At 45.5% G+C, this 24,121-nt stretch overlaps 1 protein-coding gene across 2 annotated transcripts; it reads left to right on the top strand.

Annotated features, from left to right (window-relative positions):
* The first annotated feature begins 4 nt into the window (after window positions 1-4).
* On the top strand, window positions 5-16,969 carry LOC8051825 (protein rogdi). 2 transcript variants are annotated; one of them, XM_029992819.2, is made up of 11 exons: window positions 10-58; window positions 501-572; window positions 2,705-2,787; window positions 3,398-3,464; window positions 4,348-4,431; window positions 6,698-6,799; window positions 7,591-7,689; window positions 8,929-9,003; window positions 11,907-12,035; window positions 14,042-14,125; window positions 15,324-16,969. In XM_029992819.2, exons 1-11 carry the CDS (start codon window positions 23-25, stop codon window positions 15,363-15,365), a joined length of 873 nt encoding a protein of 290 aa, XP_029848679.1. In that variant the 5' UTR covers window positions 10-22; the 3' UTR covers window positions 15,366-16,969. The 2 variants fall into 2 exon arrangements, with proteins under 2 accessions (XP_002434611.2, XP_029848679.1); XM_002434566.5 differs by lacking the exon at window positions 8,929-9,003 and having other exon boundaries at window positions 5-58.
* Window positions 16,970-24,121: the final 7,152 nt, after the last annotated feature.

Here is a 24,121-nt window from a genome sequence, read left to right as displayed (position 1 = left end):
ACAGGCAATCCATCATTTTACAATGGCGGAAGCAGACGTCGACGAGATTGAAGCGCTTGTAAGTAAACATTTAACTGTTTCTTTGCAGGAGAGCGATGCTCTGTTACAAAAATAGCGCACCGTCTGCGAGAAGAAGAACGTCGTTGAACATTTTCGTGCAAGCGTTCCTCGAAGGTTTCAGTGTGGAAACAGGAACCGGCAAACCAATGACCCGAGTCAGATCATTGCTTTTAGCTTGGCAATCCACGGTGTTTTCACCCCACACGTATTGACCACCTGTACCGTTCGGATCTGAATCATCAACTGTCGCATAAAAAGGAAGAAAATAAATATTTTTGTTTGTATTTTGTAATTTTGGGCCTTTAGCTAACATTGTGAACGGTTTATCTGTGGTAACATTCGGTGAAAGTTTGCTCTGCCTTATCTTTGAAGGGTTGTTTTTCTCCTAAGATGGATGAAATTTAACTTTCCGGGTAATAATCTTTGCATTCATTTTATAGCACGCGGAGTTTGAATGGCTTCTGCAAGAGGAAGTGAATATTGTCTTGGAGCAGCTACAGGGAGTCATCATGGTATGCAAAATTCAATCTTTTTTTCTTTCAGACCCGTTTTTTTAATGTTTCATTGAATACATATTATGCTGTCCTGTGCACAACTCATAGCTGCAGCTCATAGTCGCTCGATAAAATTACGGTAAAATATTTATGTTTACAATGACCTTAGGCAGTTATTTAAATTGGCAGTAACACACACACACACACAAAAACAAAATGTTTGATGGAAGTGGCAGTAAAACATAATTTGAATAGGATATGAGAAAAGGCAACACGAATAATGCAAAAAATATGTTATCTAAACTAAATTTTTAATTCAACTCATTATAACACGAGATCAATGGAAAGTAAAACAACATTTTGAAGCACATAAAAAATATTTAGCTATATTGTTTATGAACTTATTTACCTTTAAGGATACCAGCATAAGCACCTGGCTAAACCGAGTATCGAAACCCACTTTTGGCCGCACTTGCCTTAGAACATTCCTCGAATGCTGCCCTCGAACATTGAACAAAAAATTTATTATTTGTAAAAATATACTTTTTTTTTTTTTTTACTGTTGCAACTTAGCTCGAGTTTTTTCTTTATTTTCATATGTTGAGTTATGGCATCAAATGTGGGAACTCGATAACTTTTGTAGTGCTCCTTTGTAATAGCACCAGCTATTCCGACAATATTTGTTACAGAACGTAATTACTAATGACCGTCCGCGAGAAAGCTTAACCTTGTTTTTTGCACCGTAAAAATAAGCTAGACATCACAGAGAGCTCAACCTCTGCCAGAACATAACCCCAGCCCTTCGAGCGAGATGCCAAAGTTTCAGCAGCTACCGTTATCTTGTTCAAAAGTTATAAGCAATTTTCTGAAAATTTCTATGGCAAAATGACGGCCAATGGAGCTGTCGAATACAGGGAGCTCTATGGCACCAGAAACCGAAAACGGGCGAAAAATGGCCCCATTTCCCCATTGAAAATATAAGTAAATTCACTTATAACTTTTGAAGAAGATAACGGTTGGTGCTGAAATTTTGGCATCTCTCTCGAACGGCTCAGGCTACTTTCGGACGGAGTTCGAGCTCTTCGCAGTGTCTAGTTTATTTTTGTGGTGCGAAAAGCCGGGTTTGAATTTCCTGCGGACACCCGGTATATCTATACTTAATGTTTGGCTCTACTTGAATGCTTGATTGTTTATTTGCTATGGCATAATTTGGAATTCCACACATTTGCTTTGTGCTAAGTGCATACTGACCATATGCCTCCCCAGGATCTTGCCCTATCACATTAGCAAACCATGCTGGAAATATGCAGTGCCTCCTGGTGTCTTTTTGGCGCACCGTGGCAATCCGACCCGTGGCGCCCGAAGGAGTACCCATAAATAGAAGGAACGGTTCACGTTTCTTCAGCAGTTTGAGATTCCAGAATGCAAAGAAAGCGGGACGATAACAGAACGTGCCCAGTGTCGGCTTTGGGACGTGCTCGATCGCTCCGTCTTCTTTGTGCTCTAAACTTGCAGCAACGAGAGAGAAGGAATTTAGCCACTTCCGGATAGTATGGGGCGTACAAACCGTCCTGAGCGTACATCAAAATGGCACGTGGGATCAACGAGAGGCCTCGTGGGATTTTTTGGAATGGTCAATCATTGTCCGCAGATAGTAAAGTGGCACATAGAGCGTGCACGCTTTCATCCTCCATATTTGGTTTACTTCGAGATTTACTCTAGCATATGAATACAGGGTCACAGGCCTGCTTTAGAGTGTGGCAGAGTTTGTCGTGCCCGCTTGTAAGCTCTTACGAGAGAGCAGAGTGGCGCCATCTTTGAGGTGGCCCTAAAACACTTCCAATGCACATATATGTGTTCTAATTTTGTATGCGTCAATCTTTTATCGAGGACTCTAAACAATTCTGACTAGGTCATGAGCTTAAAAGTAGTGTAAAAATTTGATCTGCAAATACTGCAACACTTTCAGTGCTGCCAAACTTTTGCCATCATCGTGAATAGGTAATTCTACCGATTCATTTGACCACCTATTTAATGTGTTCGTTTACCTCGATCCTTTGGTGTGAAAGCCTGGTGTTCGAAATATCGCGCCATCACTGCAGCGGCAGCTGCTCGTCAGTGCATTCACTGGTGGAATTTTCCTCCCAAAGGAGTGCTCAAAGCGGTTTCCCGTCTCCATTCCCGACGTGGACGCTCCGGTCAAGTCCGAAAAGTTCTTCATGACCAGTACGAGGTAGGCTAGGAGCTATGGGGCGGTTCCATGAAATGCCCTCTCCCTTCCGGTAGGCTGCGTTCCGCCACACTGAGGAACTCTTTGTTTACATGCGGGCATTTAGTCAGTGCAGTTGTGTTTGTTGTGGGTGAAACACCGAAACGTGGCGAGCAGCTCCGTCGACGATTTAACTCGGCAAGTACGATCGGGGACGCATTTGAGCCTCATAAATCCGAGCTTGTTTCAATTTCTTCCCTTTCGGAGTTGCCCGGGTGGCGTCTATCAGTGCTTTCATGGCCGTCAACGGGTCGACTTCTAGATCGCCGGCTCGTCTTAAGTTCGAACAAAGGCGGCACTTTGTATAAAAATTGATTACTGAACGATGCCACATCGTGCCGCGGACTACTCTGGCAGACGCTGTCGATCGCGATGCAGATGCACTGTGCCGAGCCAGAATACACTGTCTCCGTGTGCGTGGGAAAGGTTCATGGCGAAAGTTTGTCAAAATGGCGCCCGGCAAAATTTCGGGCCGGAAGTGCATCGCATGAAACTGCCCAACGACATGATGTGTGTCGGCTATTTTGCGGATCTTTATGATGCACTACATTGCTTCAATTCTCTCCCCTGACAGTTCGACATCCTCCTCGGATCAAATAAAGGTGGTCGTGACTTTAACCGGCGACAACATCAGTCATGCGGTAAGAAGGCCACCTTTTGGCGAAGCACTACGTGTATGTGCTTGAAGTGCGAGATGAGGAATGCGGTGCAGAGAAACTTGGAATCTGCAGGAGCAGTGACGCGACAACACAAGCCGTCACTGCCGTGGAAAATAATTTCCTCGCTCTGGTTCCTTGTATTCTTGACTCGCCACATTTATCACTTTGTTCCCAGTGAAAGAAAAACCATGACTCAAAAATAGTTGCTTTCTTGCAGGTAAGGAGCTTACCTCCAGAATGGGAGCTCTATGACCTAAATACTTTTGATGGTACTGCTCTCTTATTGAGCGGAGCTAGTCACAATAATAATAATAATGGGAAGAAGAACCTTTATTTAATGCACCCCGAAACAACTACAATAGTATTTCGATTGGTTCATCTCTATAAGAACATTATAAGTAGGAAACTAAAGTATTCATGATCACACTCGAGGCACACACTAAAACAAAAGCAATAAAAAAAGAAAAAGCAAATGACTTGGTGATTAGTGAAATGAATCAACACACAACATGAGGGTCGATACACAGATGTACGAATCCGGAGTAGCGGCACTTTTATAAAGTGACTCGGTCCGAGAAAGGAAAGAAGTGTTGCATGGTGCACGAATATCAAAAGAGATTAAATGTCTGATAGAGCTAAAATTGACATGCCAATTGACTTTACTGGTGTTCTGAGTCATAGTACGAGCTTCCCATTTCTGCTGGCATATTCATTTTCCATTCATATAGATAACCTCCACCAATCATATAAGCGACCTCTCCAGCATTTGATGGGCATTTCTTTGGGACTGTTGGACCTTTACGATGAACCCATTAGCTGGGCATAAATGTAGCATGTTTACAATTATTCTTTTTTTTTTTTCCAGGACATTACTTTGCGCATTCCAAAGCATGCTATGCCCAATTTGAGAACGATAGTGCAGAATGACTGCCAGTGGAAACTGCAGCAGGTACGTTGCTGTTCTGTACATGTAAGTCTGTATAAGCGAAATTTCTAAAGGTTCAAGTTGTCGTGACTATCAGTGGCACACATTTAGACTAGCTGTTGAATCCTTTCGAGTTGATTGACAATTTGTCACAAATGACCGGTGACGAGACAGTGATAAAAGAAGAAATTTAAACGTTTAATGCGATGAACTCGTGCGAAAACCAAATTTTAGGATTGGCGTTGCGGGTGCCAATGTCGGCATAACAGTACGATCGAGCACCAGCGGCAGCCTGACTTGATGCAGCCTGATAGAGCTGCTTTTCATACTCATTCTGTTTTGAGGAAACATTCCGTGTTGAGGAAACGCTCCATGTTGAGGAAACACACGATAGCTGCCGAGAATGAACTGGAACTTCCCGAAAGAGCAGCGAATGGTAAAATGAAAATCTAGGTTGCCAGGGTTTGAACTCGGCGCTTCCATGTGGGAGCCGCGTGCACTGCAAATTCTGCCACACAGTGAAGCAATGTCGAGCCGAAATGATTCTGTTCTGGGAGTGAAAGCTGTTTTGGGGAGTGGCACCGAATGGATAACTGAAAAGACACTTTTTGGGAAGGCTCAGAATGGCATAGCAATTTCATTAATTTAAGCAACTGAGCAAAGTCATCTAATCAAATATCAGTTGTTTAGCTAATTGAATGCACATGTAACTATATACAGATCTTAAAATAGTTTCCAGAAGTCTCGAAGGGTCTGTGGTCTATATTTGAATATAAAATTAAGATAACTTTTGCATGTGATGGAGAAAATGCAATTAACAGGAATCAATGCGTTGAAGTTGAGAGAGCTAACTTCGCAGTGATAAAACATCTCGGCTGCATCTATGCTTAGGTGAGGACGGAGTACTTGTACATATCATTTATGTGGCATGATCAAGCCCATCACATATGATTCGAACCTTGTATATTGAGTTTCTTTGCAGCATGCTTTTCTTTTTCAAAATTTTATAAGCTTTATGCAGTTTTTAAAGCAATCAGTTTTATTGCAACCTTACATCTCTTATCATTTTAGAACAAGTTGATTTTCGTTGCTTAACCAAGGCTACGAACGAATAGCGGACGAGCACGGAATATAGGCGTGCTTTTGGCACACAAAGAAATAAATTTCTGCGCCTCAAACACTTATTCCTACACAATACTTTTCGCCTTCAAAACTGTAGCAAGAACATTTGAGCTCCTTGAAGAGCATTACTGATGTCCGCCCTTATGTGGGATGTCAAGATGCTTGTGTGTGCATTTTAGATTGCTTGCCATATTTTCTCAATCGTAGTCCTTGAACGGTATGTGTAGAAAACTAGAAGATTTATCCGGTGCCGCCGACAGTACAGTTATTTACATTTTCTAGGTAGTTGAATATGACGAGACGTAATGTTAATAATGATTGATGTATCATACAAGCATCTTTGTGGGCTAATCAAGCGGGCATTTTTTCAGATGTGCTTCGTATGAGAGTGTTTTTACACGAGGACTAAACACCATGTGAAGAACTAAGGAAATGCTTTTTTTTTTTAATTGAAATTTGTCTTTGCAGGTTATAGCCCGGAAAATATACATTTGTTATTTTATCGAAACGTATGCATTTCAAATGCAAAAGTCGTACATACAAGCTTGGTCATGTTGCCAAAGACCAGGGAGCGCAGAATGTGTCCCGCACACTCCATGTGTGGCTTTACTAGTTTTTTTCATTATTTTTATTATCTATCTTTTATTTTTATTTTACTGTTTTTTTATATATTTATTAATTTATTCATTTGTTTGTTTTTATTCGTGTATTTATTTATATTATTTTATTTTATTATTTTCATTCAAAATTGTGCCGCTCTCACCCGCACGTTTTGCTAGGAGCGCAAAGCTTCTAGAGTAGCTGTGCAACGCAGCTTAGTGGCTGGATTTGACTGCCACTGCACCGACCCAGGTTTGAGCACTGTTGGGACGTCTTTCTTACGTAGATTTTACATAGCCTTTGTAAGTTTATACATATAAATTTATGGTTGTGTAACGCTCCCAGCAGTGTCGCTCATTCATGAGGCATGTTCGGGACAATTTTTTCGTGGAAAACGACTCGAACAACACATTTTGTGTTTAAAGTATCATGTTTTTTTCTTAAAGCCAAATCTTGCCTGAACTGCTTGATGGAATATACCAACTAGTATTTGCAGAACTTGCTTTGAGGTGACAATAGAAATAAAGCCTCATAGTTCTCTAGCCCAGCCATATTTATCTGTTTTCAGGTGCAGGATGCTGGAAACAACCTTTTACAAGCCCTAAGCCTACTCACGCCTCCTCCTCTCAAGACAAGGTTTGAGTTCAAGTCTGCAGAGGAAGTTACTCAGGTGAGTCCATCCTGGCGTTTCTGTGTGTGCCTCAACGAAGCGTTTGTAGCCCCCAGCAAAACTGAGGCCAGAGGGATTGCGTCCGAGGTGGTTCCCAGTTACGATTGCGCAAACACTTTTTTGCACACTCTCCTGTCCCTAATGACTTGGCAGAAAAATGCAAGAGCCTAATAACTATTTTATGGAGATGTTTAAACTTCACGTTGCCTTTTTAACCTGGCTTTCGCCAACCATATGAGGATTAGCAAAAGGAAATGCATTCTTCATGGCACATTCTGTACATTCTTGGGTGACATGTGTGCAGTCTTAAACATGAACGCAAACTCGTATAGCGAGATCCCTCTTCTTTTTTTTTTTACAACCAATATATGTGTATTTTTTACCTTCTTGGAAAACATGCTTCCTCTTGGGCACATTGTAGCACCGTGGTGAAGCAGCATTGCAGGGAACCAGACATGTTTGCTTACTCGATCACTCTAGATCCCACTCAACGAAAAAGTGCCAATGCAGCTATAGTTTTGTTTTTTCTCGAAGATAATTACATGAGTGAAAGTACTGAACGAGCATGAACATCGCTGTATTCAGGCGAGTGCACTGGTGGGTGATAAAATATTTTGAAAAAAATTACACATAGAAGGAAAGGACCCGGATTGGGCAGCGCATCCTCACGGCTTTTCTGCAGCATACAGCCACGATATGGGAAGTGAAGCCTCGTCATTCGTTTTTAATGAAATGCGAAGCCATTATGTTTGATATGTTGCTGATTCGAGGTACTCTTTGCTGGCCGGCAGCTGATGACCACCATCATGGGGTGCCTGCAGAGAGGCAGGGCCAGCCTCATCATTCCCAAGAAGCGGACCATTGAGGAGATCCTCGGAAGCAGGAACATGGTACGTGCCACAGCTGCGGCAGTGGCGACAGTCTCCTTTGCAGCCTCCGAGGGCGACATTTCTCTATGGAAAAAACGGCATGCAAATGCCTCGTTCTCGTTGAAATGGCAATCGCCTCTGTCTGTGACGTCACATCCGTCCGTGACGCTAAATCTGTCCTTGACATTACGTCCTGTTACGGAGCCCCCATTCCCCCTGAACCGAATTGCCACTGGCTTCCCCAAGCCTGACCCATAAATCCACACTTGGGCTGGTGCCTGCCACTGCAGTTGTATGGTGCTCCTCAAACTTACTCAGCTACTCAAATATTGATGCATTGCCGGCTACTGAAAACTTACTTGGTGGCTGTGGCAGCTAAAATGTCTTCTCAAGGCTGGGTTAAGATTTGAGAGTCAAAACATACCACATAGTTTGACCAGTAGGTGCAGGAATGACACAGAATGTGGCAAAGACGGAGGCATCTTATGGTGGCATTAAGTGTGGGGAGCACTATACATCACTGGTGTAGCCAGAAATTATTTTTGAGGGGGCACAAAAGTAAAACTTAGCCCCCCCTCCCCCCTCCCCTCCCAACTACATAGGAGAAACACAAACAAACCTGAAATTTGGCAGCTTTTGTGCAACAAGTTTAATCTATGCAAAGGGTACAAAGCTTGAGGGTTTGGTGTGAACATCAAATAAAATGGAGTTCAAATGCAAGAAACATAACTTTACTCAGAGATAGCCTCAGGAGGTGTGCTTATGGTTCCAAAATTTGATAAACCATTGTTAAAGCAACCAAATTACCCAACATTAAAATGTTTGGTCACTGACAAGCTGCCGTGATTGCGGCCATAAAAAAAGCCCAGTCGGTGGTGTTGCCACAAGCTGTTTAACATAGCCCTAGCCCAGCACAACAACAATAACTACAAAAATTTTCTTTGGCCTTACTGTTGAGCAACCCTTTATTTAAATGCAGCACTGTGGCCTGTTGCTACTGGATCTAGTGAAATGTCGTATCATTTCTAAAATTTTTGCACATAATGTCAACAGTGCCTTTCATGAGTTTAGAATGTGGACACTCTCGCATGAAGCCATGCTCGGTTTGCTCACTGAGACACCCTCTTCCTCTGTTCTGTCACAGTGTTAGCCATATCATTGTATATGTAGACAACCACCATACTGATATGTACTAATATTGCTATGGCTTATACCTTCTGTAATGAACATGTGTGCCTACCATTCTGTTCTTCTTTGAAGAATTCATCAGCTGCCTTGCATACCGGCACAGCCATACCAGCACGTAGCAGCAGGACACCATTAATGTTGCAGCAGGTTGTCACATAATTCCTTACTTTCATTCTTTGTTGCTACCATGAAGCTGTTTTGACATCGTAGCAGGTATTGCTACTGTAGCCAATCGGTGTGGCGAAGGCACAGCGATGTAGCATGCTTCGCTCGACTGTAGTTAGAGAACCGGAAGACAATTTATACATAATGTTTTTGTAACTACTACATCATTGAAGGGACGGGCAGAAAACTGACAAAAATGTATTGAAATACAAATTCAACTGAAATTTTAAGGGAAGTATTTAAATGCAAAATACTGTATTTTCTGGTCTACAGGTTGCACCCTGCTCTAAACAGCTATTTTCACAAAAAGAGTTGGTCAATAAGTCATGCGTTTGTATAAGTCGCACTTGCATATTTGTATGGTCGATGCTGCGAAGCTGCATTGATAAGCCGACATATGTGCATTGTGATCCCAATATGTGCATCAGCGGAAGCTCGTTGCCAAATTCTCGTCAATGAATCAAAAGAGAAATACAAAAATTGATAGAAATAAATGACTTTTTACAAAAACCTTTTCATAGCCGCACCTCGTAGGCACTCTGCTACATAGCTAGCGAATGAAAATCTTGAATATTGTGATAGTTTTCCGACGATAGGTTAACTAAACAATGTAGGCGTGTTGCTGATAGAAGGTGCTCTAATTTCCTCCCATTTATCCGATAGACCTGAAATTTTGTTATGCACCATCTAGCATCACCACCAGCCTACCCTGTGAATTTCATTAATTTTAAGCAAAGCGTTCAAAAGTTGACCCTCCCAGGGGGTGTTTTCCTGAAGAAAAGAAAGGCGCTGATATGACGAGTGGGTAAAACATAATGACCACCTTATTTATTTGAATGTCGCTCTGTTTTCTTTTCCGGAACCCTCCTTTAAAATCAGGGTCAATCTATAATCTTAATTAAAAAAGGCTGACCTGCAACTGTGAGCAAAATTTCTGTGACTATCGAGCCGACCAGGATGCCCTGACACCATCAGCTGTTTCTTCTATTACACCGGTGCCAAGCAATGAAGCTTCACACATGGGTGCCGGTGCAAGGCAGTGAAGCTTCGGTGCTTTGCGCTCGTGCGAAACGGTAAAGCTTGCCACATATTTTGTATTTAATACAAAATATGTAAAGTATCTGAAATATATATTTTTCTACAGTGTTGAGAAGTACTTTAAGTACAATCTACTTTAAGTACATTGTACGTAAAGTACTACTTTAAGTAGGTTTAGAAAACTTGTACTTTACTTGAAGTATGTTCTCCGAGTGTGTACTTGTAGTTTACTTAAAGTTCTAAAGTATTCTTTCTAGTACTTTCTTCAGAAAGTACAACTCCTGACTTCAGAGTGCATTCCCCAAATTTGAAAACAAAAAATGGTGTATCGTTATGTGGAAACGCGCTGTCTTTTGAAGCGTCATCTGGACATTCCTCGAAGTGAAGTCATGGCGGCTATAGGAAAGGTACGAATAAGCGCCTTATAAGTTGATTGGGTTACATAGTTTGTCAGCGAGAGTAGAACAATTACTCTGTGGTCACTTGACTTCATCCAACACTCACTGCCATTTCCAAAAATAACCGATGCACCCCCGCTTACCCCTGGGGAAACGCTCACCAGTTCCAAAAAAACTGTGAAAGGGCATCGTGAAAGATTGCGTCACAATGTACTTGCACTTTACTTTGAAAGTATGTTGTATTTATAGTACTTGACTTTCTGTAAATCGCTCCCGGTATAGTACTTACTACTGTACTTGAAATACATAACCTCTCACTTACTTCGTACCTTATTTCAAATACTTTTTAGAAGTACTTTACCCCCGAAACCGCTTTTTTTTAATACTAGTACAGTGGAACCTCGATTATGCGACATCCCACATTTTACGACGAATTTTTCAGGTCCTGACATACTCCCCATAGAAATAATGTATTAAAAGCTTGGTTTACATGACGCTTGATTCAACGCGTCATGCAACGTTTCGGCGAAAAACGTGCGACGAATTCAACGGCTACATGAGGAGGGGAGTGGAGGCGCGGAAGAGTTTTGCACGCCATTTCAGAGGTTCCAGGAACACGCCGCCGGCAACCCGAGACAGCTGCAGCGCCGGGCGGGAGCAGGAGGCAGTGCTTTCCCTTCTCCTCCCTGGGTTGTGAAATGCCTCAGCGTTTTCACGTTGCTTCCTTGCTCCGTTCATTCCATTGTTCTCTTTTCTCTCGTTCACCCTCGCCGTCCTCTGCACTCCACCTTCTCCAACTCGTTGCTTCTCCCAGGATTGAGCACTCTTCCACTGCTTCTCGCCGTTCCCGCTTTCAGAAAGCATGAAAAACGACAAGGATCCCGTCGTTGCGATTCTGCATGCTGGCAAATTATGTCTCACAAACGAACACCGTTGACAATAGGAGCTGGCAGCCTTCGAAGGGAAGCCGATGTTGCGCAACAAAAAGAAAGTCTAGCATGCGATTACCGATTTCTTTTGACGTGAGAATAAAATTGCTCGTGGCTTTACCGCGCAATTCTGTGGTTTCGTTTCAATTTGTTCCGACGGTTTTTGCTTAATAAAAGTACAGCAGATCAGACACCCTTTATAACCTTCGCTTGTATTTTTTGCACGAGACCGAACCCTCTATCCGTAATTATTGTTTTTTCAGATGATACAACTTGCGGACAATACGACGATTTTGCGCTGTCCCGCAAAAGTTGTATAATTGGGGTTCCACTGTACTTGCAATACTGCCCATCCCTGCTCCATTGTTTTATTATTTCAGGACGAAAATATCTGGCTTATAATACGAAGCAGGAAAAAGCGACACGTTTAAAGCTCATTCTGCTTCAGATTGCATTTTTTTTTTCTCCGTTCACTCGGGGACAATTTGGTGTTGACGGGGGCCCTTTCGTTGCCTCGCAGAAATCTTTACAGCCCCCACTGCCGAGCGACATAGCTGCCAGCTTCTACGTCCAGTCGCACAAGCTCGTTTTTGCCGTCTACCACATTCACAAGGACTCGCACGGACAGCCCAAGTTCGACGTCTTTCATGTGAGGCTCTGGCGACGACATGCCCCGCTTGCTTCTTTACTCAACTTCTAGCTGCGACGTGCAAGTTGCTGTCGATCGAGCGAATCGCTTGCCTTCTGTGGACGAAATTCGCGGTTTTGCAAGGTCTGGAACAGTGGCACATCCACACTGACATCATTACAGTAGGGTAGTTCCGCTTTGCGCAAGTTTTAAAAGCCGGGAAGGTCGGAAAGTGACGCATCCCACATTTGCGTCTGACTGCGACCAGGTGCAACGCGACCTCCCGTGACGGCTTACAAAGAAGGGATACGCTGGTGCCCTCTCTTGAGTAGTTCTGGAACACTTCCAGTCCATGTATAACTGTACCGAATTTTTTGTGCAGTATTTGTGTGATTGAACCTATGCGTGGTCTACAAGAGACGATCGCTCATATTTGGGGGGAAAGGGGGGCGGGGGTAAAGACCGGGGAGCAGAGCACGGCAAATCGCAACCGCCGACGTCTGCGGTCCCGAGAGAAAGGAGGCAAAAGCGAATGACCGAAAAGCGGAGAAGAAAGGCGGATAACAGGTCAGGTGCGTTCGTTTTGCCGCGACGAGCCGAAGTTGTCCGAGCACTTCTTGACTTTCTTTTAGAGCGCAGCTCTTAGGGGCCCGTTCCCGGCTTGAGCGGCGTCGCCGTCGGCGTTGGCGTCGCCGTCGGCGTCGGCGTAACCAAGGTCATCCCAAGGTCACGTGACCCCCAAGGTCACGTGACCCCTCCCAAGGTCATCTCAAGGTCACGTGACCCCCTGAAGGTCACGTGACCCCTCGAGGTCACGTGACCCCTTCCAAGGTCATCTCAAGGTCACGTGACCCCAAGATGACCCCACGTGACCCTTTGAAGGTCACGTGACCCCTCTGAGGTCACGTGACCCCCGAGGTCACGTGGTCGCCTCCCCAAGGTCACGTGACCCCTTCCAAGGTCACGTGACCCCCAGGTCACGTGACCCCTCTGAGGTCACGTGACCCCTCTGAGGTCACGTGACCCCCCGAGGTCACATGACCCCTCCAGGTCACGTGACCCCAAGGTCACGTGGAGGTCACCTTTGGGGTCACGTGGCCTTGAGGTCACCCCCAGGTCACGCCTCCCCGAGGTCACGTGACCCCCTCCCCGAAGTCACGTGACACCCCCCCCCCCGGAGCATATTAAAGAATGAGGGGAGGAGGAGGAGAAGGGGGAGGGGTCTACCCTCCCCTCAGTACCCTTCACTCCTCCTCCTCAAGAGCTGCGCTCCAATTCGGCGTTACAGCGATTTGTAAACGGCTTTCACTTTTTCTTTTTATGCAATGCTGGACGCCAGTGTTTTGGTGTGAAATTAAGTGAGGAGACAGCTACGTATATTCGTAACGAGCGTGTTGCGAGTTGAAAGAATTGACCCGTTTCTGTTTCGTCCTCTTTCTGCATTATTCTTTCTGCTAGAAGGAAACAACTAGGTGCTGGCTTTACAAGCAACGGTTTGCTGCTTCTTTGCACATACTAAAGCATCGCCAGCATATAGGCCACCATTTTGAAGCATCCTAGATGCGTGAACCTTTCTCTCTGGACCAACGAGAAAAGAGTCAAAGTACAGGCTAGCTGGTGGAAGTCAACCATTTCGTCGTTTACCCTGAGACTGGGGGTTTTTTGAAGAGCAGAAGAAACAGAAAAAACAGACAGGTCTCAAGACCTGTCTGTTTTTTCTGTTTCTTCTGCTCTTCAAAAAACCCAAGACCTGTCTGTTTTTTCTGTTTCTTCTGCTCTTCAAAAAACCCCCAGTCTCAGGGTAAACGACGAAATGGTTGACTTCCACCAGCTAGCCTGTACTTTGACTACTCTGTCGCACTCCATTGCACGTATGTGAACCAGCCTTAACAATCAAACAAATGTAGCCCATTACGACATTGAAGACACCGGAGTAGACTGCATGCGGCGCTTTTGCTGCTTGAAACCGCTTTGCTGCCCTGCTGGCCGTCATTGATGATGTGTATGCCCCAATAATTTTACTGCAGGCTGAGGCGTCGGTACCGTGGCTGAGCGAAGTGCTCGTCCTCTTCACCATAGCATTGCAGCTCTGCCAGCAGCTAAAAGACAAGGTGAGAGTGAACTGCCGTCTAGGATTATCCCAAAATCCCCTTAGTCGACTGCTGAGACGTCGCACACTGGAATGGAGGGAGCCATTCCGATATCGGCACAGTAGTGTGCAAAAGTTCTCACTGGGCATGTTGTTTTTGTCTCCTGCTTTGATATCTTGGCAGCAACGAATCGTTCCACTTATCTTGACTTCCGTAGCGGTCTGTCAGGTACCGGAGGGACTGTTGAGAAGCCAATCTTTTTAATACCGAGGATGAGCCTAACTCAGTGGTTCACAACCGCCGTCGGAGACCCCTTCTGGATCAGTGAAAGTGATGGGGGACGCCACCCACCAGGGGAGAGGTGGAGTACTGGACAATTACAATGACAAAGAGGTAAACGAAGAGAACTAAATGCTTGCAAACTAACTTCAAAGCTCCGAAATTGAGCGTACTAATCAACCCTGTTCACTTAGCATGTGTGGTTTGGTCTATTTATGTTTAAAAAAGAACAGCCGATATTAAAAAGTAAATAAAGAGGTCTTATTCCTTGGTTTGATTGACGGTAGAGGGCTTTTAGGGACCCCAGCAAGGCGTTCAGGGCTCCCGTTTGTGGACTACTGTCCTAGCTCATCCACTAATTCTTGCTTTATCTGCTCTTCCAATGCATCTTCCAAATTGGCACACTCTAAAAAGTCTGTTTTGAAGAGCTACCTGCTCGCACTCGAAAGTTTCGTAAACCACCGAACCAAAAACAGACGGACTGGAAAATGAAGGCTGGGTCGCACATTTGCTTTTGACTGCGATCCCTCGTAACCGCTTGGCACGCCGGCACACTGGTGCCATTCATTGGGTAGACCTGGAAGTCTTCCATTCTGTGTACAATGAGACTGAAGTTTCCGCAGTGTTTGCGAAATCAAATCAGTGCGCACAGTCTACGAGAAACAGTTGCCTGTACCATTGTCAGAATCATTTCGAATTGACGGCGAAAGAGCGGTGCTTAAAAAATATTGGAACTATACGCACAGGTCAGAGGAACAACAGAGGGTGCCAGTGTGTCGCATGTCGAGCAGTTTCTGAGAGGTCACAATGCACTCGGCCACGGTCAAACGTAAATGTGTGAACCAGCCTTTGAAGCGCCGACGGCGTCACTGTCTGGCGCACGTGACACAAGGTGTCGGTTGTGCACCCGCCGATTGTTTGCACATCTTTTGCTGTGCAGGTTGGAGTGTTCTACCAGTTCCGAGACTTCCAGATCCCGTAAACTAGTCACGACATCCACATCCACCGCACTGCAGCAAAGGACAGGCAACAAAGGGGTTGAAGAAGCGCACGACAGACATTACCGTGCGACGCGACATCTATGAATATACTTAAAACGCCTCGCTTGACACGCATGTTAGTGATTGTATCTGGCAAGCGAACATTTGGTTTTCATTGCCCTAAACTCTGCAGAAGACGAAACAAAAAGAAAGGAAGGAAGGAAGGTCCGCGAGGCTCCGACGCGGCCGACAGATGATTGCGCGACCCATTGCACTTTTGCCTCTTCAAACCTCTCCTACCCGAGAGCTTTTTTTGGAAAGGTCACATTTGGGGGTGTCATGAAGAGAAACGAGAGTTTGTGTTACGCAGGTTCGACTAGCGGACGCCAGGTGGCATATCAACGTACCGGCTACACTAATAATTTTAAGAGCAATAATCTCATTTAGGTTGGCAGCTGTCGGGGCACGCACGATTTTTCAACTTGCCAGTAGCAAGGGCGCCGAACCGGTGTCTTATAGGAGGCGTGCGTCGTGATAACGTCGCGCTTACACACTAAGTCAGACAGTTTTTCTAGTTTGAGTCATGTGATATTAATTTACTCACCCGCGAGGCTATGCAACTCTCGGGAACTTTGAGCTAGGTTAACATGTGCTTGTCTTAAAGGAAGGAATACTCAAATCCGTCGATCGGGAATAGTCAAAACGGCGGAGAGGACCTTGCGAAAGATTGAGACGTTCGATCGACGCTGTACAGGTGGTATTCACTGGACGCCGTATTTGAGGTGACTGCCCACAGTACATGCTTGGGAGGAGTTTCCCGTCAGAAGGAAAAACTCTCTTCTCACTGGGACTCTCTTTTGTGTGTCCCCGACTTCCCCAGACGTTGCTAATCTCCCTCTAGCAGCTTTCCCCTCTCTCTCCGTTCTCTGGAGGTGCGAAAGCAGCAGCGAGCTCAGCTATGGTTGCCAATGAATACCACCTTTAGGTTTAGAACTAGCTGCAGCACAAACTTCGTAGAAACGTGAAGCACTACTAGTAGCACCGTACCTCTAAATCTTGCTCGGAGCGGAAGTCTTTCGTCCTAAAGCGTCGATATAAGTGTCCTTTTTCTGTGAACAATCAAATGAAATTGGATACAATTTCACTGACAGAACAAGAAGGGCAGGGCGTGTCTTTCGAACAGCCAATCCCAAGCATGCGCCCCATGCCTTCCGCCGTGCTTTGGCAGACATCGAAGCACCGTCGGAAGCTCGCGCTGGTGGTGGAACAAATGCTGCTCCCTGCCCTTCTCATTTTGTCAGTGACCATAGCGGCGGTTAGCTGGCCAGCGATTGCGGGATAGTTTATTGAAAAACTTGCTCATTTCACTCCGAAAGCCAGCAGATCGATTCCTTTTTTAGCCGTACTGTGACGCCCAAACTCGGTATATTCCTCGATTGCATGTGTTCGGAAGTTCGGAGGCGTCAGCTGTTGTACTTAGAGCTTTGTTGACACCACTTTTACATTTGAGTGCCATTTTTGTTATTTGTACAGAGCTGTTGTTTTGTAGAAAAGAAGCCCTCCCAATAATAATAATAAAAAATTACCCCGATTGTTTCCCCGCCAAGCTGTCACCTTTCTTTATTTTTACTTCCTGCGGAGCAGTACCTTTGTCACTGGGGGGGGTCGAAGTTAATAGACCCGGTAAAAGAAACATTTCAAGATTACACCAAAAATAACTTTAAAAAATGAAAAAAAAAAAAAAAGAAAAATTGAGGTACACCTGCATTTTTAATGAGTTGTGTGCAAGCCGCTCGTTCGCTCCTTTTTTCGTCTGCTGCATACTTTTCGTCACCGGTCGGCGCGTGTGCTCCCCTGGTGACCCGGGACGCTCCGCGCTGATGGACACGCAGCGCCATGGGGTGAGCGGTCGTGGAAACTGACGAGCGCAGCGGCCAATGGGAGCCCCGTCGACGCACGCCATCCAATGGAACCGAAGGAAACTATCTGCCATTTTCGCGCTTCAGACTGATGACGTCAGCTTGCTCCATGAGACAGTTAGTGCTTTCGCATTAAAAACTAGGTCCGTCCGGTGACCAGCGATTGGTCCACGCCAGGTGCAAGATCGGGCGAAGAGATGACGACACAGGGAGTCTGTGAAAAAAACAAACAATGAAATTTACTACCGCGATAAAACGCCGTGTAGTATACATGAAAAAGAGAAAAAAAGTCAACACTCCACAACCGAACACTGTTAGTATTGTGTGCGAGACAACAATGAAAATCTAAAACAGAATGAAGAGGCTGCTATGCCGAAACGGCATGCACGTACGCTCGCACTGAAATCAAACCGCAGACAAAGTCGAGGAACAGCGAACAAACCGAAACTTCCCACGCTACTTTTTCCTGAAACAGTTCCTCTGGCCAGGCCCTCGCAACGAAATTCTGCCGAAGCAAAAACTAAATCCAAACAATTAAGGTTTAGCATTTGGACAAAAAAAAAAAAAAAATCAGATGAACAACTTGTTGAAATTGGGGCTTTCGATGGTTGACGCTGATGGGGCACTGTCCGATCGACATTGTAGACTTGTTGCATGGCAGGAACCTGACGAGACACGACACTCCACGCACGCACACACTCGAAGACAGCGACGAAACCAGACCGCTCGGAGGCGGTTAGAAGTACCACCGGTCAAAACAACTTACAGAGGGGGGGCAACCAAGTCGAGCAGCGTCTCTGCTAGGCTCGTCCTCGAATTTGTAAACTGTGGCTTTTATAAGCTATGGCTCGCCCAAAGTGTTTCACTGAGTGGCAACTCTGCAGACATAGCACGCCCCCGCAGTCCCACCTGGGACTAACTGTACCCATCTTCAATACACAAATCCTTTGCCAGAGTCTCCGAGGTTGAGGTCGGGGGAGTCCTTGGACCAAGCTACACAAGCGAAACATAAAAAGAAAAACTCCCGACGAATGGCCTCGACATATGTTTCATATGTCTACAAACTCTCCCTCTCAGGAAGGAGGCAATGAGCTGCGACGCGGCCTTGTTCCAGCGGCAAAGAGGCGAGCGTCTCCAAGGATAATCCCTTAAGTGTAAAAGGGAATCGACAGGGATCGATGCCAAAGCGTTCTACATGGGGGTTTTACTGCAAAAGAGAAACATGTGCGGAACAGACACACAACTAAACAAAGCAACATAAAAGACAAATTCACTGAAATCGTGACAAACTTGTCGTTGTCTGTACTACCACTGACATTAAAGCCTGCAGGACTACAGTCGAATCTCGAAAATTCGAACTCTCTTAATTGAAACTTGCGGATAATTCGAACTAACATGGAGGTTCCATCCTTAGTGTCTCTATAGGAGGAAACTCCCGGCAATTCAAAATTTGCTTTATTCAAGCAGATTTTTGGTCCCCCTCGAGTACGAATTAATGAGATTTGACTGTACCAAAGAAGTGTCAACCGCAGAACTACTCGCATCCAAAATAAATGTAAAAACCTCTCTGTACTGGGGATTGCGGTCTAAACACAAACCCCACTACACGATGCACTCAAAGTTGTCAAAAATCTTCAACTAATCTATAGAAAAAATTCATTTGGAACAGCCAAGAATTAAGCAGCTAATTCAAAAACAGTCATGTGTGCCTACCACATTTGCGTAAAAGGGCAGCTGCTTTTCATTTTTATTTTAATTTGCATAATTTCTTTTTCCCGCACAGCACCTCTGAGCGAGAACAGTGCAAGTGCTACGACGCTTGAACGGACTTCTCGATTACTCTGTGGCCAAGGTAGGTAGAAGTCTCGCTTATAGTACTGGGCGTCAATTCGGTAGTTGTCAACAGATCTAATTCCTACCATTCATTTGTGACAAATTAATTGATTGGCCGGTTTTGTTTCGTCCGCAGCCATGTCACTCCAGAAGAAGCGCTTACATTTGGATTTTGCGCCTGCGATCTTTCGTTCTTGTAAGTGCTCGGCGCACTGTTGGCTTTGCACCCTGCGGGAAAGGGCTCTCGCTCGAGAGAGGGAGAAGAGGAGTGCACAAGCTGTCAATACAGCCAAACACCCGACTCGGCAACCTTGTAACAAACACTAACAGACCAGCCGCTTACTCCTGAAGATCTCGGAGGACTCGTGCCAACCATAGTCTTTTTGATTACCGGACAACGCAAGCTCGGATAAAGTGGGGAAAGACCCGCGGCAACATTTAGGCTGTAGCAGGGGTGCCAAAACGATTTGTCTTCGCTTTCAATCAAATTTACAAACTCTCAAAGTGGTAAATCAACCAATTAACCATACTAAATTCCGATTGATTGAATGCACAGCTGGTTCTATCAATCTTCGTATAGTTGTTTCACACCATTCTTTCCCAGAGGAAGATCAGCGTGCTCCTATTACAGTGTTTAGTGTATTTGTTGTCTTTGCTCGTGATTCAATTAAATAGGCTGCAATTTAACTATAGGTCCTCCAGTAGTAATTTATATTGAAATTATAAATGATGCATACGGGTTAATTCAAACATTTTTGCTATGGCTTTTTTTATAGGTTCCCAGTAGGCATGGGCAAATAGTGAATTTTAAATTCAAAAAGAAAATTCGGAAGTGAACGGTGATTTTGGCCGATGATTTTCTGATTATCGAATAGTTGCTGAGCATTCCTCCAAGTCTTTCACTAGGCTGTCCCTCCCAGCCTCCACTATCTTGACAATGCGTCAATGTCACATTCGCTCAGGTACAGATTTTTTTAGAATTATAATATTTCGGTGTTGCGATTGCTCTCGGCATATACCAGCATATACTAATCTGACCAAAACTTGGGGCCGAAATTTCAAACTTCCACCTTGAACTCTCTTCTCCTTTTCCTTCCCTTTTCCTAGCCTTCAGGAGCCTTAAGCGTCCCCGCACAGAGAGACCGATATAGGTATGCTTCCACATGCAGTACAACAACAACCAGGTGCATATTTAGAGGGGGCGGGGATGTCCTGACCCCCCCACTTTATTTCTGCATGTGTAAAAAACATGGGCAGGAAAAAAGGGAGGGGGGGGGGGGGGCAGTGCATGTTTTCTCAAACACTGCTGACAACCCCCCCCCCCCCCCCCCTCCCCCCTTCTTGAAACACCTCCATCTGCCCCTGACAACAACAAACTCCCACTGCAAACGCCAAGATTCATGTGTTGTTCTGTATAACTGAAACACAATTATACTTCTTTGCTTTGGCACTCCATGTGCAACAACCACTTATTGACATGCATTGTGCAGCAGGCAGTTTAGTTCTTAAAAACACTACAATTGTTTAGTCTTGAGACTGCACCAGCCATATGTCAACGGTTATGCCATGACAAGGGCCATCCATTTTGTTGCATGCGCTGATTGATGAAAGACATAATATGAATATCAATTTGGAAAAAAAAAAATCACTTGATTTTTAAAATCAAATTTTTTTATGCAACAATTGATCCCCCCAAAATATTCATCTGTTCATCATTTGATGCTTTCCATGTTCTCCTGTATTGTATTTAAATCAAATAATCATCAAGCAACACAAATTTATAGCAGGCTGAACACGAACATAAAGCGGTGCTAACAAATCGGAGCTTTGAGATTTCTTTCTGTGAGAAATCTCGCGGAAAGAAGCCGGGTTCGGATTTCTCAGTTTGTGAGAAATCCGAACCCGGCTTTTCGCACCGCAAAAATAAACTGCACTCGAACTCCGTCAAAACGTAGCCCCAGCCGTTCGAGCAAGATGCCGAAATGTCAACACTTACAATCACCGGAATAAAAAATTAGAGATAAAAAACTAATTTTCGCCTACGAGAGGACGCCGTCCGTGAGAAGTAGCAGACGAAATGCCTCTGTTTGCGACCACGTCTCACAGATGGCGCTATGATATGTACGCTATAATAACTCTATGGTCTACGAGAAAGGACGGACAACCACAAACTTTGTGGTTGTCGGTCTTTTCCAAGTCCTTTCTCGTTTTCTTCCTCAAGTTTAATGATTTGAGTAGCTTTCTGTCTGAAATCTGCCATGGCAACGTGGCAACGTGATCACGTTGCCATGGCAGCTGGCAGCCAAGGTAGCCACGGTAGCCATGGGATCAGGAACATGGCAGCCATGGCACCTAGAGATAGCACCTGGGCAAGCTGGGCAAGCACCTGACGCTAGTGTAAACCGCTTTCTGTTCAGCGTCTGTACGTCTGCCGTCGCAGGCGAGAAGTGTAGATGATCCTGTTCTTTATTAGTTGCTTTGACTGTGCTGCAATGACGATACCCGAGCCGCTGGCGGGCGGTTTCGCTTTCTGCTGCTACGAAACCGTTTGGAACTTCTCCAGTGACCGACTGCAGCATCCGTTACATCGAAGGGTGAAGACGGTGAAGACAGTAGTGAAGGCGTGAAGGAGCGATGTGCCGCGTCTGACGTGGCACGGAACTGGTGACAATGGGCCGGAAATGTTTCGTTAGGGGCTGCAACTCGGGTCAGTCTAGCTGCAAAGAAAAAGTCAGCTTATTTAGCGCCCCATCCGACCCCAAGCTTCTGGAAGCCTGGGCTCGTGCCATTCCTCGGAAGGACCGTGCGATCAGCTCCAAGGATGCCGTATGCAGGAAGCATTTCGCTGACGACATGATTTTGAAGAAAAGGTACTTCGCGGAACTCGGAGGGAAAATCCTGCTCGATATTCCCAAAAGAGTCGCCCTCGCGCAGGGTGCCGTTCCTAGCATTTTTCCGCCTTTTCCCGCACGCCCGTTTCCGGCCTCGAAGAAAAGAAAGCAACCCGCGACCAGGTGCCCACCACCGCTACCAAAAGCGAGAAAGAAATACAAGAGGGCTGAAGCAACAGTCCTGCTTGAAGAAGAGCCTGAAGTGCTTTCAGTGCAGGAGGATACTGCGTGCACTGAAACCAGCGAGATTGGGATACTGCCATTTCGAGAAGCAGACGCCGTCGGCACCGACGACCAGACCAACCAGACTGCAGCCGAAGAGACAACTAGCGTGCTTGAAAAACCTGAAGTGCTTGAAGTGCAGGAAGAGAAAAATGAAGTCCTGTGTTATGCTGCGTGCAGCGACACCAGCGAGACTCCGAAACAGACATTTCGAGAAGCGGACGTCGTTCACACCGACGATCAGACTGCAGCCAAAGAGACAACCAGCATGCTTGTAGAACCTGAAGTGTGCCCAGTGCAGGAAGAGAAAGGTGAAGTCTCGTGTGACACTGCGTGCAGCGACACCAGCGAGACTTTGAGACAGACATTTGGAGAAACACACACCGCTGGCGCTGACGACGATACCGCAGCCAGAACCGTCGCAGAAAGCCAAGAGAGCATTGAAAGCAATGGCCCGTCGCAAGCGTGCTTAGACCCATCGAATGCCCGCTTGCCCGGCACGGCGTGGAACCACCACACATTGTGTCAACAGGGACTGCACAGCTTTTGTTTTACACAAGCTGGCCTATCGTCAACAGGAAAGCCGCTGTCTTTGAAAGTTCTGCACGTCCAGCAAGTCCAAGAAGCAGAGTTCACACTGAAAACTTATGCCCTTGATCACAAAATTGAGATAGCAACCGTTCCAAGCGGATGCCAACTGCGCTACCCAGAAGAGTGGAGCATTGTCACCGTAGCCCTAAAGGACCTTGATGACCTGGATATCTGTCCTGGCGGACCACAGCGTGAGAAATATCCGGACGTGCAGCTCGAACGTGGCTACGTGGATCCAGCCGGTGTTTGGCGGCACAACCAGTGCCCCATTGTCCAGGTCGGAGCATGGCGGTGCAATTTTTGTGCAAGGTTGGCCAGCACGCTCCGAATTCACAGGTCAAGGAAGGAGGACTGTCGAGAGCTGCAACGATTCAGAGTCCCCGCAAGCTGTCCTAGCAGGCCGAAGGTAGAGGCATTGAGGAAGCAGTGGATTTCCTGCCAGAGATCCAATGTGCGGCTACGCAAGGCTAAAGAAAGGCTGACTGGAGAGTTGTCATCCTGTCGTAAAAAATTGGAAGAGTTGAGCGGGAACTGGTTGCAGAAAACTCTCCAGGAAGCAAACCTTACGGAGGCACAGCAAAGGCTGGTGGAGGAGTGCGCATCGGCAGGACAACACAAGTCAAAGACGGGAAAGAAGTACGATAACAACTGGCTGCTGTTGTCCTTGCTGCTTAACATTCGCACATCCACTGAATGTGAGAAGAAAGAGTGATGTCCTTCCCCTACCGTCGGTGAAGACCCGTCGACGACACAGATGTGCGATGTTAGCATGATGTATATATTTGACAGGGACTTTTTTTCTTTTCAGCCCTGCAAAAGTTGCTGCACGCAGAATCAATGTTCACCAGGCGTAGCGTGCTGCTGGTGGATGAAATGGAACCGAGTCAATTCTAGAGCATTGAACTACAATGACCCTGTCAATTGATCTAAGAAACAAGGTTCAGATATAGCAGGTCTTGGACTCTTGTTCATGTTTTGTCCATTTACCAAAAGTTGTAGCGCAGCTTGTGACTTTGTTCGCTCCCAAAAATGGTACACGAGGCACGGTGCTGTTGGCTTTTTTTACAATCACTCTTTTTACTCGAAGTGGAAACGGGCAATTGCGAAATAAAGGAAAGCAAGGCCTTTTTTAAAGACGGAGTTTACGAGAAGTGAAAGGTTTGCATGTTCCCAAATGTTTCTTGCCTATTTAAAACAGATTGCTCAAGTGGAAGTAGGACAAATGGCAAATGGGTAAAATAGTCTCGCTACCTTTTAGTGCTCGAGCAAGGTAAGGTAAACCCAGAAAAACTCGAGGTATGC

Source organism: Ixodes scapularis, unplaced genomic scaffold (assembly GCF_016920785.2).
Source record: "Ixodes scapularis isolate PalLabHiFi unplaced genomic scaffold, ASM1692078v2 PGA_scaffold1__304_contigs__length_218370807, whole genome shotgun sequence".
Classification (NCBI taxonomy): Eukaryota; Metazoa; Arthropoda; class Arachnida; order Ixodida; family Ixodidae; genus Ixodes; species Ixodes scapularis.
The sequence above is the reverse complement of the archived record's forward strand: the minus strand, read 5'-3'. Positions and strand labels throughout refer to the sequence as shown.